The 18,135-nt window shown below is 34.6% G+C and overlaps 1 protein-coding gene across 4 annotated transcripts in view; it reads right to left on the bottom strand.

The window, feature by feature from the left end:
* FAF1 (Fas associated factor 1) overlaps window positions 1-18,135 on the bottom strand; it is a 529,381-nt gene that overhangs the window by 262,198 nt on the left and 249,048 nt on the right. For all 4 annotated transcript variants that reach the window (XM_060621411.2, XM_060621414.2, XM_060621415.2 and 1 more), the window contains one exon: window positions 5,282-5,387. In XM_060621411.2, coding sequence (XP_060477394.1) covers window positions 5,282-5,387 — 106 coding nt within the window. The remainder of the gene's footprint in view (window positions 1-5,281; window positions 5,388-18,135) is intronic.

Genomic DNA, 18,135 nt, shown 5'->3' with positions numbered 1-18,135 from the left:
TAGTCTCTTCAATTAGCACTATTACAACCTGTCAAGTGCATATTGTAAAACAGGATTATTACAGTATTGGTCACCAGTGCAATTATTTACTCTCTGCCTTTTCTTGCATATAAAAATGTCTTATGTTTATTAGTTTCTGATAACTGAACATAATTTCTCCCAACCCAGACATTTCGAAACTACCTACACACAAATCAGAGATTATGAAACATGGTCAGCTAAGAAGATGTTAGGATACACATATTTTAAGTAACAAAGGACTAAAGCATTGTCCTTAAATCTTAACAAAATTTCATTGTTCCTATCCTCTTGAAAGTAGGTGAAGGAATACTTAAATACTTAATTTCCCATAGAGATTATTCTAAAATGTTTTTGGAGAGAGAAGAGAGAAAAAGACTTGTCAGTTTCAAATGGCCACATTGTAAATTTTACTTAAACTTATTTCCTATGGGGATGATTCATTAAGAATCACAGGTAACCTCAATATTTATAAAATGATTATTAGCAATTTGTTCGCTTTAAGTGGTATGACTTCAACAGATTATAACATGTAACTTGAAACTAATAATATACATGCATATTTAAAAGAAACTCATAATCTCCTTTTCTGAAAGCTGAATAAAGGCTTGAATTCATTGCCCAGTTGCTTAAGAAATTATGTCTTTCATTCTTGCTAAGATGTCACTTGTGATTTCAAATTTTAAAAAATCAAACTATGATATATGCTAATTAAAATGGGTTCATTCTAATTGAGTTTATATATGCCATTTATTTTGAAGTAAATTTATAAATCACTTAAACTTTTAATTAAACAAGCACACAATTTAATTTACTCTCTTGCATATGCACATTCTCAGCTACTCTATTCTTCAGTTCTGTGCCAGCACCCCCGCCCTCTCCACACTAGAAAACAAACAAACAAAAAAACAAACAAACAAAAACACCTATACTTAAAACATTTAGAGAAAGGGCATGTTAGTTAAACAGTTATAGTCAACCCAATACCAGAAAATTGCTTATTAGTACAATCTGTAAAAAACTACATGTTTAATTGTTGTTAATGATCTCCAGCATCAGAGGAGACTAGTTTGAAATATACGTTAGTCAAGCAAGTTGAGAAAGTAGCAAGTAGGAAAATAGACATAAAACCCAACACGTTTCAAATTTGCAGAATCAGACTAGCCTCATGATTTCACAATTATTTAGTCAAGATTATTTTTAAGGACTGGTATGATTTATGTATTTAGTTCACTTCTCATTGCTAATTCAAACCACTGGCTTCATTTGACAATCACTAGTATTAGTAGTGAAATGTTTTACTCTTCTAAGCAAGATATATCTTTATAGGTTGTCAATTTTTCCATTTCATTTCCCTTAAGAACTAAATCAACATTAATAAGAACAGTGAGAATTCTAGGGTAAAGTGAAACTTGGAAGAGGATTTAAATAATTCTAAAAGCTATTCATCATGCTTCTTGCTATAACAGATAATACTCCATGATTCCATACCAAAAATACTTAGGTTTCTTATCACTGTTATTCTGGGTCATGTGTGTATTCCTTAAGTTTGTATGACATCTGCAAAGAAAAGTGGATATTTTGCCTAATAGAAGCTTTTGCAATAGTAATATGGACAACAAAGAATTAGTTTCCAAGAAAAGTTGGCTTGATTTCAGGGACTTCATATCCTTTTCCACACCTGGGTTTAGGATTTGCAGTAGGCAAATTGATCTTTTTCCTTTAATTTAACCAATCCCAAGTGCATTTGTAATCACAGATTTTAACAGTATTAGAAAGTAGTATTACTACAATCAATATAATGAACTGTTTAAAAATCTGAATTCTCAGTGAAGAAAATGCATTAAAATTAGGTAAGCTCGTTTGAATCTTCAAAGAAATTCACTGTTTTAAAGTGTGACAAGTAGCTACTTCAGGACCCAAAAAGGTGGAAAGAAAGACTGTCACAAAGTTACTGTCATATTATCTGATAATTTGTTAAATGGAAAAAAGAGAAAGGATTTTTAGGCTTACAACTACTTCCAACTTTCCAGTCTGACCGTTTTATGCTATCAATGTCTTTTCCTCAAGTAGAAGGATAATGTAAATGGAATGATTTGTAAAGAGATTAAAAAAAAAAACCCAATATCTAACTAGCCTAAATTAAAATCTAGAGCACCCGAAGGACATAAGTCATGCATTGTGAAGCAAGAGAACACAGAGCCAGAATGAACAAACACTTGCACAACTATCGGTTTATCACCACTAAGTTGCATGAACATATGGTCACTGAAGAGTTTATTTGAAATTCAAACTACATCTAAGTTCTATTTTCTAATTCAGTATTTTAAAAAATGTATTTTGTCTAATTAAAAGTTGAATTCATAGGACCTTTTCAACCCTATTTCATTTAATAGAAATTTCTCTCTGGGACAAAAATATTACAAAAGCTTTCTCTTGTATATGCAAGGTTTTCAAAATTTAAAAATATCAAAAAAATGGGCTTTTTTTCCCCCACCTATAGCAAAAATAAAATACTCCTACACTGGAAAAAAAATCAGGTGGTTTTTCTTCCTTTCCCTCACATATTGGTCAAAATTCATTCTAGGAAATATTAAACAACACTGAAAAGAAACTGATGACAGAAATTAATTTATAATTTAGGATGTAAGGCATCACTAAGCTTCTACATTCATAGCAAAAATTCTAACATTTCTAGTACTACAAAAATTCTAATATTTCTAGTATGACAAAATCATACTGACATTATATTTTTATTGTGTTGCAAACTGACTTTTAATCATACAACAAAAAAAGCCACATACTTAAGTGTCACTCTGGGTTGCATGGCTGTAGCATAAAAGCGTCTATTCTTTCCCAACTACCTCCCTGCCCCCCAAGTATTCCACAAGTTGAAGAAGAAAAGTCTTAGGACTAGACCTACAGAGTGTAATCCCAGGCCTAGAGAGTGTTATCCATATTCATTTTCTAAGTTGTACAGAATAAAAGAGCCTACATGTACCTGTCTACTCATAAAAGGCAACTGATATTAGAAACTTCATTTATTTTGTCCTGGCACCTAGCATTTCAAAATCTTATTTTAAATAAACTTAAAAAAAGAAAAAAGAAAAAGAGGAAACCAAACTGTTACAAAGAAATACGTTAAGAATATCTGTCTTTGCAAAAATATTTCTAGGACATTTTTCATTTAGAAAATGGTATGAAAAGGTTTACTGTTTTCAAGTCCTTGAGGCTTAAAATATATTTGATAATCTAAATTGCAGGCAATGGAGAACAGTTTCAGCCAACTGTGGCGCACAATGGCACATTTACAGAATTTTAAATATTTCTTTTAATAATTGATGTAGTCATTTTGAATCATTCTGCATAGGATATCAGGTGTGAGCAGATTGCATTAACGCTGCTTAAACATTTCAACTTGTCAGTATGGCCAACTCGATTTCGGAAATATTTGCAGTATTTTCCCATCGAAACAGTAATAAAGGCAAAATAAATATATGCCACTACTTTATAATCACCGAACATTAATGAATATTTTATGTCTTTTTAAATCTCCCTGTTTAATTTAAAAGGGTGAAATTAAGTCTCCTCCTTGCAATATGCCAATTATCTGTAAATCAAACAATAACTTGGCCATTATGCTCCTTTTTGTTAATATAAGAGAAGCTAATTTGAAAACACTGAATGGCATTTTTAGACTATCAGTTTAATAGTCCTTTCTGCCCTCTTGTGGGAGAAAATTGAAACACACTCAAACTATAGAAACTGGAAATGTTTAAAAAAAAAAAGTTAAAATTTTGGCTATAAAAATTTCAGTCAGAAAGGAAATAAAGAAGTGTATATTTATCCATCATGCATTATACTAGTCTTCAATTTAAAAAAGTAAATCAGAATGAAATTTACTTCATATTATTTTTGCTTTTCTTGATTAAAATGGAGTTACTTGTTAGAAACTAAATTTCCTTATTTAATTACATCCAATATATAACTTAAATTTTACCACCATAAAGTTACCAGAATAAATTCTGCAATATAGCCATAGTTAAACATTATTTTTAATGTAAAAGCAACAATGATTCTCCAAGGAATTAAAACTTTCAATTTAGAAACTAGAACACCCATTGTAGAGGTTAAGAATGAAATGGCAATTAATATTTTTAAACCCTGGGGAAAAAATCAAATTCAAGCTTATGATTCAAAGTATGGGCAGAGAAAAATTTACTAGTCAACCAACTATTCAAGTGATAAACAAAGAAAATAAACTTCAAACAGTGATTTATTTACGGCAAATTCAGAAGTTGAAATTCATTGACAAAACATCAAAAAAGGAAACCATTAATAGTCTAACCACTGCTAAAACAATTCATAAATGTCTGAAAAATGACTAGGTGAAAACAACTCATTCTTTCATTATGACATTAGTAATTATTTTAACCAATGTAGTCCAAGAAAAAAATTATGAAATAATCCAAGATTAAACATAATTCTCTTTATAAAAATATTAGTAGACAAATGATTGTTGTCTTAACAACTAACAAGAGGTAATGTGTTATAACTGTCATTTCAATGTTTCTAAACACAAGTCCTGTCAAACCCTTGAATATTTTCCCCCCATGGAGATAAATTACTGGCTTTTAAGTGGGTGGGGCCACAGGCAAGAAGGTACCTTTTCTCTCTTGGGGGCGGTTCTTTTTTGAAACAGTGGCCCTGGTTGGCCACATTGAAGAAAATATTAACACTATAAATAGACTCTTCTCAGATATTCTGAGCTAAATGACTGACAGTCTCCAACAGCATTTCACGAATACTGTCCAACGTTGGGATTGAGCTACTTAAGCAAAGCTTTCTCAAATTCCTTTTGGAAAAAGCCATGTTGTAAATAATGTATTTGAAAGCAACCGTTCAAATAAAGTACAAGCATGTTCGAAAATGCATGTTGTCCACAATTTCCAAATTAATATTTTAAATCATTACTATAAAACCATAAAATGCATTATGTAATAACAATGAGTTATTTCTAAGCAAGGTTTTAAGTTGACTATTTTAAGAGTTATCAAGAGCTCTCATTTATAACATCTATCTTTCTAGGTCAAGTCATTTAATATATCTACAGTAATCATTGATGCTCCAGTTAATTAAAATTAAGAACCCAATAATGAAACATAAAGAGAGTTTCCAACTAGAACAGATAAGCCCTCTTTAACAGGGTCAACATTAGCTATAATGAGCTACCTTTATTCCTTAGCTGTGAGACATAACTCACCTCTTGAATAGTACTGCTTCCTGAGAAGTTCAGGTTGTACTCCCGCTGGACTTCTCGGTGGGTGATGATCAGCATGAAGTTTTGATTTAATGACTCCTGCAGGGCACTGAAAGGGTTGAAAGAAAAACAAGGAACTCTGAGATGAACATGTTCTAGCTTGCTTTACAGCTAGCTGCAAAAACCCCAGGAGTACCATAACCTCCACACAGGCATGTCCGGGCCCAATGTTATCATCTCTTCAGCTCCTAAAGGCAAGAGAGCATGCTGAGAACAACCAAGGGGAGCTAACCTGTTAACTCCTTCTCTACCAAGGTGTTTTTAAACTTCAATTCTAAACACTTTGCATACATAAGAATTTTCTAGAAGTCATAGGCTATTGTCTACATATGTATTTCCTCCAAGAGAACCAAATTTTTCAATTATATCAAATTCCAAATATAATACTAAAATGTATACTCAAATGCTCTGGTTCAAATCCAAGTGAAACAGCTGTTTTAGAAGAACAGAAATATAAAATACTGTTTATACTCATGAATGTTGTGTAAGAATAGAAATATGGTTTCAGTCAAAATTCAGAAGATACTGACTGAAAACTACAGAATTTTAATTGTTATCCCCAGATTCCTTCAAAATATATGTGATTTCACTTAGGACTCAGAAATATACAGAATTTAGACACTGGGAGAATTCAAAGCAACATTAACCAAAATGTTAGAAATGTATCAGAACTATGAAGAGTAAATGAAATTAACCACCTAAGACAAGAAATATAAGTCATAGTTCTATTTGTTTATGACAATTTTAAGAAGCACTGTTAACACTCCAGAAAATAAAAATCTGTCACCATTATGTATGAATAATCTATACTGGCAGCCTCAGGTATAACTGTGCCAGACTGGTGGAGGTGGGAAGACAATTTGGGTGTGCTACACAGTTCTGGCCTTTATTATTCTTTCTTTGCTAATCTGTAACTATATGATAAACATACATTCAACAGAAGATTAGGGTTAGGCAGTTAATCTCTGTCCCACTGTCTCCCATAGAGTTCCCAGGTTAATTATAGACTAAAAATACCTAGGAAACACCAATATACAGCATAAAATATTACTGATCAAAATCAAAGGAAATAATACCTAACTAAAATAGAGTTTCTTTAGGCAGGAACCTTTGTCACTGTATCCTTAGCACTTAAGCATAATGCCTGTCACACTATAAATATGTAGTAAATAATGAATAAATGGTGAATTTCCAGAAGGCAAGAGTCTTATTCATTTTTGTATCTCACAAAGCAATGTTACTTTCTTGAAAACTACTATAGGTATTAAGATTTTGATTAATTTATTTATCAACATTAACTCAATGTCTTACATTATTCCATGTGCTAAGAATATCAACCCAAATAATACATAGGTCCTGTCCATAAAAGACTTCACAATCTAAGAAGGTAGACAAATATATAAACAGCCAGAGTATAATGCAATAGGTACAACTGAGAAATTGAAAAAAGTATAATGAAAACATGGAAGGAAGTGCTCAATTCTGTCTCTGAAAGAGGGAAATGGTTAAGGAAAGCTTTAGAGGAGAAGAAAAATATAAGTTGAAATATGCTGGATAAGTAGGACCTTTGTGTTTATCATTTGGAAGACAAGAAATTTTTGCTTCATCTGGGAAAGACAGAAGGGTGGCATTTTTTAGACAAGGAAATAACAAGTGGCAGAACGTAGTAAGTTCATTCACTCAGTTAACAAATATTTATTGAGTACCTACCTATGTTTATGACATTGTTCTAGATGCTAGGGGTTCAGCAGTGAACAAAAAAAAAAAAACAAAAAAACAAAAAAACAAAACATGATCCCTGCTTTCATGAGACTTACATTCCAGTAAAGGATACAAACAATAAATAAATGAGTAAGCAATTTTAGAGAATACTAAGTGCCATGAAGTAATAAAATAGGATTACAATTAAAAAGGTAACAAAGGAACAGCGTGAAGGGAATTATTTTCAACAGAACAGTTGGGGAAGGCATCTCTGAGGAAGTGCCATTTAAGTTGAAGCTGTTATGATAAGAAAGAGATAGCAGTAGTCTGATCATGTAGGTCCTTGCAGACCATAGTAAAGAACTTGATATTTATAGTAATTGCACGGGAAAACCACTGGAGGTTTTAAACAGGGAAATAGTTAAGAGCTGACTTACATTTACATGTATACAATATTATTCTGGCTGTTCAGGCTACAGTGAGGAAACAGTAAGGCAGGGAGAGCTAGAAGAGTTAGGAGGCTAGCCCTGGTAAGAAGTGGTGGTGACTTGGACTAGGGCAGTAGAGGCAAAGATGGTAAAGAGTTGTCAGGTTCAGATACCTTTCAGAGGTAGAAGCCAGACAAATTACTGATGGAATGAGAGAAAAACATAACCCCAAATTTCTGGCCTAAGCAAATGGAAGGACAGAATTGGATTTAACAAGGAAAACTGGGGTGGGAACATATTGGTTGGGGAAATTGAGAATGAAGTTTTGGACATGTTAAGATGCCTATTAGACATCCAAAAAGAGATATCATGTACAGCTATACAGAGGTGAAGGTCAAGGAAGACAGCTCAGAGCAGGACAGTTGACAGCGTACAGACAGTATTTAGATTTTGTGGGCAAAAGAAATAATCTAGAGAAATAGTTTGCTTAGAAAAGGAGAGAGGCCAGAATGGAGCACCAGGCATCCCAATCATTTGAAATCAAGCATAGGAGGAGGAGTCAGAGTAAAGGAGATTGATAAGTGGTCAGTGAGATAAGAGAAAGACCAAGAAAGTCTAGCATAAGGGAGTCAAAAAAAGTGTTTCAGTTAGGAAGGGCATGAGCAATTACACCAACTGATGCTGAGATGTTAAGTACAATAAGGTCAGAAAAAGGACAACATTCAGGAAAAAGCTCATTATGACCACAGCGAAGGGTGTGTGAAAGGCATGCAATGTGGCTCAAACAGAGGCTGGGTTAATTGTTCAATTATCTGCATGCTAAATGAATTTGGGGTCAAAAGTGGCAAGTAATGAAAAGCCTATTTGGAGTTCAAGGCCTTTCATAGGTAGACTGACTTCACAACTATTCTTCAAAATTTGGCTTTTGCTCTAGAGATTAGCTAACTTCTCATGTCAGAAACATCACACCATACTCAATTCAATCTCTGTTCATGTTATTCTCATCCTCCTTCACAACCACCCTACCAATACTGCAGCTTTCAGACCACCTTATGACGTACCATTTTTATTTATTATTGACCTTTTCTCCCAATTCCTTTATCATATACTGTATTTAATAATTATAGCATATTTTGTACAGTTTGATTTGTTTCATGTGTGGAAGTCCTCAATTCAAAACTACAAGTCTTTTAAAGATAGATATCTTATTACTCATCAGTATTTCCCTTGGCAACTAGCATAATAAAAAGTGATTCAACTGAATCCTATAAACATTTAAGGAGTAGTTAGTGCTGCATATTCTGAACTGCATATAAAGAACTACTAACTGTCATTTTTTTTTTTGAGACATTCACTCAGATAGTCATTCACAGATTGCCATTCACTATCTATGAAGTGCCATTTTATTCACAAAATTGTGGTTCAAAAAGGTCAAGTAATTGCCCAAGGTCATGCAGATACAAAAAGATGAAACCCAGTTTCTAAATTATATTTAATTCTATGTCCTTTACACATCAGTATCCTATCTCCCAAATGGCTAGGCTGCTTTGGGGATACAAAGATGATTAAGACTCCTGCCTGCTAGGAGTTCACAATTCATTCATTCCTTCTATAATTATTTGATTCCTATTATTTTCATTTATTCATTCAGAGAGAGTGTGAGTGAGGAAGGAGGGAGGGAGGGAGGGAGAGAGGGTAGGGGAAAAAAAGAAAGAGAGAGAGAGAGAGAGAGAGAGAGAGAGAGAGAGAATATCTTAAGTGGGCTCCACACTAAGCATGGAGCCTGATATGGAGTTCAATCTCACCACTGTGAGACCATATCCTGAGTGGAAATCAAGAGGTGGAAGCTCAACTGACTGAGCCACCCACTTGTCCCCTTATTATTGGTTATAGTCAAGATAGACTACTCATAGAATTTAAAACAGATGCGAGGATTGTGAAGAAAGGAAACGGTACTTTGAAGTAATACGAAGAAGAATGGATAGTAATTGGACACGTAGATATGGAGGGTGACTATAGGCTAGTTTGAGCAGAGATGGAGATTGGAGAATATAGGGAAAAGTGCAGAAAGCAATAAGGAAGAAGTATAAGGGGATGTGATGAAGGGTTTGTGAAAAAGAAAACTTCAAAAAATTAAACACGACCATTATGGAGGTTTCAAATGCCAGGCTAAGGAGCTCAGAATTCCAGAAGTCTTGATTATTGTATAGATCCTCCTTTATCTTTACATATGGATCTACACATGTCTAATACTTTTAGTGCTTGCCTTTATGCAATTCTTTAGATATGTCTCTTGATCTTGACTGGCAGACCTGTGCAGTAATTTTGCAAAAGGTTTGTTAGGACCAGCACTGACTCAGACTACTTTAGAAGAACATCACTTTAGTGTAGTTCTACAATTCCTGGATAGTCCCGGGGCAAGGTAACTAGGCAAGAAAAAATATTTATAGGTTTAAACTGCTCGAGAGTCACAGAGCTAGATTTGAATCCTTGGCTCCACTACTTGCTAGTTGTTTGACTTTGAAATGTCAATCATACATTCTTTCAATGTATTTGCTGAATGTCCACCACATACAAGGCCCTATTTTAGACACTTAATTACTCTGTAAATTCTGTTTCCTCTTCAGGAAAAGGAGAATAATCCTTCATAGAACTGTGAATATTAAATTTTAGAAAGCCAAGTGGAAATTTTTATGGCATATAAGCTTTAAGGTGCCCTGTTATATAACTTAGTGGAATCAGACCACTTTTTTTTTTTTTAGCTGTTTTATTTTTATTTTGAGAGAGTAAGCAGATTCATGGGAGGGAAGTAGCAGGGGAGGGACAGAGAAAGAGGGAGAGAGAGAAGCCCAAGCAGGCTCCAAGCTGTCAGCACAGAACCCAATGCGGGGCTTCATCTCAGGAACTGTGAGATCATGACCTGAGGCAAAACTAACAGTTGGCCCCTTAACCAACTGAGCCACCCAGGCATCCTGAAAACGGAACACTTTTGAGGGGTATTCATACTCTGAAATCTTACAATGACAGTGAAACATTAATAAAAGGATCTATGGTGTTTTTTAGTAGCATGTTTTAGTTCCATTCCTCTGCAGGAGTTCATAGAGGATAAAACTTTTTTTGATGCATTGAATGTAATTTTATACTAGGCCTAATGTTATCTAGACTCCCTCACAGTGTTCTTTTTTTACACAGGTCTTATTTGGTGTTGATATACCACATTCATATTCCTTGTGAGAATGGTTTGTCTGGAGGAGTAAGCTAAAGATATTATTTGTGACCTCAGACTCCAGCCTCACTCATTCACTTAGCCATTAACAATGATAGCTAGCCTTTAATGAGTGCTACTAGGCATCAGGCATTAAGAAATTCGTGTCAACTTTATGACGTTATGATTATCATTTTCCATTTCACAGATGGCAAAACTGATGTTAAGTTACTTGCTTAAAGACACACACAAAATAAGAAGCAGCCACCCAGGTCTAACCCTTAGGATTTGTTTTCCAGGTACTGAGAAAGGGAACCCAGTAAGATCACAGGTCTACCTTCACTGAGTTTATTGAGAGATGGGAAGATAAGTAAACTTACAATTCACATATGGTACTGTTTGCTAAGAATGCTAATACCACTTCTCCTAAGGTGCTATGGAAATAAGGAGGAAGAATACCTAAATTTAACCACAGAGGCTTTCCACAGAATCTGGCATGTGAACTGAGTAAATTTTGTTTCTTGGTTTTCTGAGGTTTTTTTTGGGGGGGGGGGGGTGAATTGAAATGGGGGTGAAAGCTGTAAAGAATTTACTGTGGTGACTGGTATAATTGGCAAAGACTTTATTGCTACAATATTATCTAGACACAGATTCTAGCTGCTACTTAGCAGAATGATATGAGTCCTCATAGCTATTGCATCTAGGAGCAATTTTTTAACAGTGCCTTCTAATGGTTGATTAGGATAGCTAGCCTCAGTTAATCTACCTTCAGGCAGTCTTTTACCTTCAAAATGCAGTCATTCATGCTATGTAACTTTTAACCTTTATAATAACTCTAAGGACTACTGCCAACCAAAGTGGGTGGGTGAGAAATAACATGAAATGATTTTTTTAATGGCATGTTTTCACTTCAATTAGAGGGAGAAGGAAAGGTATAAGCAAATGTACAACCTTCAATTTTAACCCAAAGCAAGAAATGGTTTCGATAGAATATATATTCTATTCTCACTGTAAGGTATTTAATTTTTGATTCTTCATCATGATTTTCCTTTCAGTTAGAATATTTGCATTTACCAACAAAAAGATTTTTTTTCTACAAAAGATAAGAGCTGTTAAAACTTGCCACTGCTCTACCCTCAGAGAGTGAAATTAATGTTTAAATTGTAATAAGAATCACATACATTATTCCCAAGCTTTAAGCTAGTGACTATTTGTAAAAAATACACTACAATATAATACAATGAACATTCACATTTTTAGGCAATTAATAGACCAAGTGCTAGATATTTTCATATATACCATCTCATAATTCTCCTAGCTAGTTTCTTCATTTTAAAATTGGGGCAACAGGGGGTGGCACCGGGGTGGCTCAGTTGGTTAAGCAGCCAACTTCAGCTCAGGTCATGATCTCATAGTTCATGGAGCCCCGTGTCAGGTTCTGTGCTGACAGCTCAGGGCCTGGAGCCTCCTTCGGATTCTGTACATGTCTCTCTCTCTCTGTCCCTTCCCTACTTGCCACTCCCTCTCTCTCTCTCTCTCTCTCAAAAATAAATAAACATTAAAAAAATAAAATAAAATAAAATAAAATAAAATAAAATAAAATAAAATAAAATAAAATAAAATAAAATAAAATAAAATTGAGGGGGGAATGATACAAGAGAGGGAATGGAAGGAAGGAAGGAAGGAAGGAAGGAAGGAAGGAAACAAACTACTCCCTTAAAATTCTCAATGTTATAGCTAAGCATCAATATTGAAGCCATCAACACAATTCCAGCAATAGTTTCAGTAGAACATCCCGCTCTGCTTTCTTTTTTGTCCACAAGTTTTACACTTATAGTGCCATTTCATTAGTAGAATGTCCACCTCTGCCTGGGGAGATCCTATTCCAATTTAACTATGAACATTTATCAGAAATCAAGAGGCCATCTATAAAATATCTGCCTTCTAGTAAGTACCAATTTCCCTTTAATTCACTGGCTTAATTTAATACATTTTATATTGCCCTCCAGTTTTAAGTTTGTTTATTTTTTGAGAGAGAGAGGGTGCACGTGCGAGCGGGGGAAAGGGCAGAGAGGAGAGAGAATAATCCCAAGCAGGCTCCATGCTTTCAGTGCAGACCCCAAGCCAGGGGCTCAAACCACAAACCATGAGATCATGACCTGAGCTGAAATCAAGAGTCAGACGCTTAACTGACTGAGCCACCCGGGCACCCTCTCCAGTTTTTTAATAAGGAGAAAATAATGTATAGCAAATCTTAACACAAAAGCCCCAGTAAGTAAATTTGAAACTACATACATTTTTATACATGTGGGCATAAAAAACCATCAATTATTAGCCTCTATGGATCAAGTACTGATAAAAGCAACAGCATTAAGAAATAAATGTAACGGGTGCCTAGGTGGCTCAGTTGGTTATGCGTCTGACTTCGGCTCGGGTCATGATCTCATGGCTCATGAGTTTGAGCCCCACGTCGGGCTCTGTGCTCACAGCACAGAGCCTGGAGCCTGCTTCAGATTCTGTGTCTCCCTCTCTCTCTACCCCTCCCTCACTCACTGTCTCTCTCTCTCTCTCTCTCTCTCTCAAAAATAAACATTAAAAGAAATTTTTTTAAAAAAGAAATAAATGTTAACAGTCTACTGTCTTGACTGAGTTCATTTCACACTGAAAGAGCACTTTAGAGATCCTCTTTCTGCAGAAAGCACATGGCTATTTAATATGTATAATGCAGTGATTTTTCAAGGTTAGCTTAACACTGCATTATGGTAGTGAAACAATCATTTGATCATCATGTAGCTATATACCTGTTGTTAATTCCTAATTAATAAGAAGAGGAATGGCTGGGGTGCCTGGGTAGCTCAGTAGGTCAAGCGTCAACTCTTGATTTCTGCTCGGGTCATGATCTCATGGTTCTTGTGGGTTTGAGAACTGCATGGGAGATCTGCACTGTCAGTGCCTGGGATTCTCTGTCTCCCTCTCTCTCTCTCTGCCCTCCCCGGCTTGTGCATACACTCTCTCTCACAAAATAAATAAACATTTAAATAGAAGAAGAGGTATGGCTTTCTTCCTGCCAAATAGCAGCAGGCCTATTTTATAGGGTAGCGCAGTAGCAGGCAGGGTATCTTGCATCCAGAATATGACAGTAATTTAAGAATTTCCTTTCCAGCAATTTCTTAAATCAAGAATTCCCTCTTAAAGTCTTCAGTGGGCAGATTTGGGCAGCCTATACCCTAGCCTTCCTATTAAAATAGTTAACAGTTCTAAGAGAAACATTGTTATAAAGTATACATCCATCAAGATTAAACAACCAAACTAGGAAACACAACAAATTCAGATTTAGGTTTCAGGGCTCTTATGGGCTGAATGTTTGCGTCTCTTTGGAATTCACAAGCTGAACGACTAATCCCCAATGTGCTGGTATTTGGAGGTAGGGCCTTTAGAAGGTTAAATTTAGCTAAATCATGAAGGCGGCGCCCATTATGGGATTAGTGTCCTTAACAGAAGAGGAAGAGAGACCAGAGCTTTTTCTCTCTCTGCCACGTGAGGACACAGCAAGAAGGCAACCATTTGCAAGCCAAGAAGAGGGCTTTCACCAGGAACCAAATCTACCAGTACCTTCCTTGATCTTGAACTTCCCAGCCTTCAGAACTGTGAGAAATAAATGTCTGTTGTGTAAGCCACCCACTCTATGGTATTTTATTATAGCATCCTGACTAATACTAATACTAATACTTATTACATTAACTAATGTAATAAGGGTTTTTAGAACTTTTGTATTCACCGCACCATATAAACAGCTGCTATCAGTTGAACACAAGCTTCTAAATGTATAAATATATAAATATATACACCTCCAAATTAAAACCTCACTCACTGAAATCCATGGTAGAAAACAATATGCTTTAGTCAAAACTCCTATAACTGGGAGAAACTTAAGAATTGTACATTTTTGGCTGAGGTATGGGCAAAATGGGTGAAAGGGAGTAGGAGATAAAGGCTTCCAGTTATGGAATGAATAAGTCACAGAAATAAAAAGCACAATATAAGGAATATAGTCCATGATATTGTAATAGCATTGTACGGTGACAGATCATAGCTACACTTGTGGTGAATACAGCATAACGTATAAACTTGTGGAATCACTATGTTGTACACTTGAAACTAATGTAACATTGTGTGTCAACTACACTCAAAAAAATTTAATTGTAAATAAATAAATTTGCAAAAACAATTGTATGTTATTGTATGTAAATTTGATCTCTATAGAAAAATGTAAACCATATAAATAAACTCTTGAACAATCTGATAGCTACCATTTTGCAATTGGATGGGCCCCTTATTTTTATCTTCACAAATACAACAGACCTTTTAATCAATGTAAATGGAAACCATGGATTTGTTGACACATCATGTTCACTGACACATATAGCTTGTTGACAGTGAAATCATACTTCTCAAAATAATGCTGTATATGTAGTTACAATAAGTAAAGTATTAACACCAATATAAAGATTAAAATATTTCCTGTTTCATTCCTGCTGTGTGTATATGTTGTTTATTTTCTTGTAGTGGATATTTTAAACAAAACTATCAGTATAAACTACAGACTTAGAGGGCTCATTTCCAGTAGATTTTACTTTTTAAATATGACCTGAATCTGAAGCAAAAACAGTAATTTTTTTCAAATTACTTTATTAGAAAAAAATGTAGATAATATACTTCAAATGTGCTACTGAATTTTTCATTAATACTTCATAATTTATATCTTCCCAAAAGGCCCTACAAAATGTTCTCTTTTTTGTTTCTGGGAATATTTTATGATCTACAGCGATCTTTTTATCCTTTCAGATACATCAAGATTTTAAATTAAAAAGCATCACACATGGCAATTTAAATTTCCATCCTAAACTTACAGAGTCATATGAGCTCTTGTCAACAAAAGACCAAATTTACTATAATTATGGATTATTTACACTAAAACAAAATAAGAAATCAATATGTAAATGTAATGTTTGTTGTAGCTAATGCAGCCAGCAATGACAGATTAGGTTCAAATAGCAATCAGTTTGAAAATCTGGCACATATGTAAATGAGCTAGGGACTTGATGTTTACATTTGACTGTATTTTATTCAGGATTTTTAAATTGTCTCAGGAAGAGCATAAAAATAAAATGTTAATCTTTCCACTATAAATACAACTTGAGCCCTTATCATAACTGAAACTAGGTTTTGCTCCTGTCCAGCTAAACTAACATATGATACTAATAATTCTGAGCTGCAGATTACATCATTCTTAATTAACACTCTGCTACAGTTGTTAACATCCTCCAAGACACCATGTTATCATCACCACAAGTTCTGTAACAATCTTAAAACCACGTTTAACGAAGGTTGGCCTCTTACCCTGCAGCTACTTTTAATTGCTTTCTTTGCTGGCAATTAAATATGTCTAGATAAACAAACATTTGGTTTCACATAATTCTTAATAACATTTTTCATGATAATTTCAAGTTCAGGTGTCTTTATAATTACTGTTTATCAATATAGTGATATATTGGATTCAGCAAAATGTATTAACCAAAGTACGTAAGATGAATCAAAATGTGGTAATTAGTGGTGATAGTGATATATTGTGATCCATCAAGTAGTTTATAGCAAAACTGTCAAAAAATAATTCCATCCATGTAGATAAAATGTGAAGAAAACAAAAAAAAAAATTACATTTACAGATATATTGATTTTTGTTTCATGAATTATGACCAAGTTTCTGACTGTTCATTAAATCAACTATAGAGAATACCTGCAATTCTTTTTCAAAGTGTGATGTTAACAAGCTAATATCTGTGGTCACTGACCTATCAATAGGCAGTAAACTGAATAAATGGGTTTGGTACATCAATCCAATTAGATGTGTTGTGAACTCCATCAATGCTTTAATTGGAGAAAAGTTTCTTCTTTCATCCAGAATGCATAACTTCAGGGAAATGTCCTTTTATTAAAATAAGCTACTTTTTAGTAACCCCCTTATTAAATTTTGAAACATTTACTAACCCAATACTTTCTAATGTCACTTTTACAAATTCTAATACTCACTAGAATTAAATTTAAGTTGAACAGCAGTCACAATAATGTACCTGAAGCACCGCTTATATCCACTAATTCTTGAGAAATAATGACCTACTTTAAAAATGATATATCAAAGTGTTATCAAATATCATAATGATTATGACACTGGTAAAGTATTCCCAAAGGTGACTATCCTTTGTAAAAACAACAAAAAGTTATTTTGTAAAGCATTTTGGAAAAAAAGTTACTTGATCCATTCAGAGTATTTACTTCCATATACAAAGTTTTCACAAAATTGTCATGTGTAGGCCAGTTAAGATCTCTCTTCTACGCTGCTAACATCTCACAAATATTGATCAATAAAAAGTCACCATGAAGAAGACACACTCATAGAACAACCATTTCAAATAACATGTCAGAAAATTATTTAGACATTAAAGCCTACTGTGTGGGGTTTTTTTTTCGGGTTTGAAAATAAAAATACTTAGACAAAAAAAGCCCCCCCTTGGAAGTTGTTCACCTCTTCCTAAAGGAGCTGCATCACTTTGTCCATCTTCATTTAAAGGATATTATGAGCATCTACTTTACACATGAACCAGGCTGAAGTGAGACGTTATATTCAGGACCATATTCACTCTGACCTTTTGAGCATGCTCAGAGGCACTATAATGAGTGGTTTAGAGTTAGTTAAGAGTTCCCTGACAGCCAAGTCCTCACTCATCCATTAACTAGCTCTGTGACCTGCACAGTGCTCACATGAGCTATCTTATTTAATCACAATGCCCCTCCCCAAAGTCCCAGGAGGCAGAAATTATCAACCTGATCACTCTGGATGAAAAAGCTAAGGCCTAACAGACTAACTTCTCCTTTCTGTACCTTAGTTCTTCCAGTCATAAAATAGGACTAGATTAGATGGTTGCTTTAAGTCCTTCCAAAGACGATACCCTTAGAATGAGAGCTTTCTTCTCATTCTAAGTCAGAACCCTGTGGGTGTGACTCTTCTTGCATAAGGAAGAATACCTTAGCAGGAAACACACAAAAGAGTGAAAAATATTACAAGAATTAACATTTGTGCAGAGATTGTGAGGTCCTTCAAATAACTGAATCCCACAAAATTACATGGTGCTTCTCAGTTATCTTTCTTCGTTGGGGTTAGGGGGAAAGATGAGAGTCAAGTAGAGTTTCAGTACAGGGTGGAAGAGACAAGAATGAGAAAGAAAAAGAAAAAGGCATACTACGTTTATATGAGTATCAATACACCTCAGCTAGAACCAAGGCTAGGAGCACAGGTGGATACTTACTACCACAACTGCTGGATAGTTATAAGAAGCTAAGGACAGAGGAGGAATACTTCAGTCTTTCCCTTTTTATATATACCATGCTTAATGGGTATAGTGAAA

This window comes from Panthera onca, chromosome C1 (assembly GCF_046562875.1).
Source record: "Panthera onca isolate mPanOnc1 chromosome C1, mPanOnc1 haplotype 2, whole genome shotgun sequence".
Taxonomy (NCBI): Eukaryota; Metazoa; Chordata; class Mammalia; order Carnivora; family Felidae; genus Panthera; species Panthera onca.
This window is presented reverse-complemented; position numbering and strand designations above follow the sequence as displayed.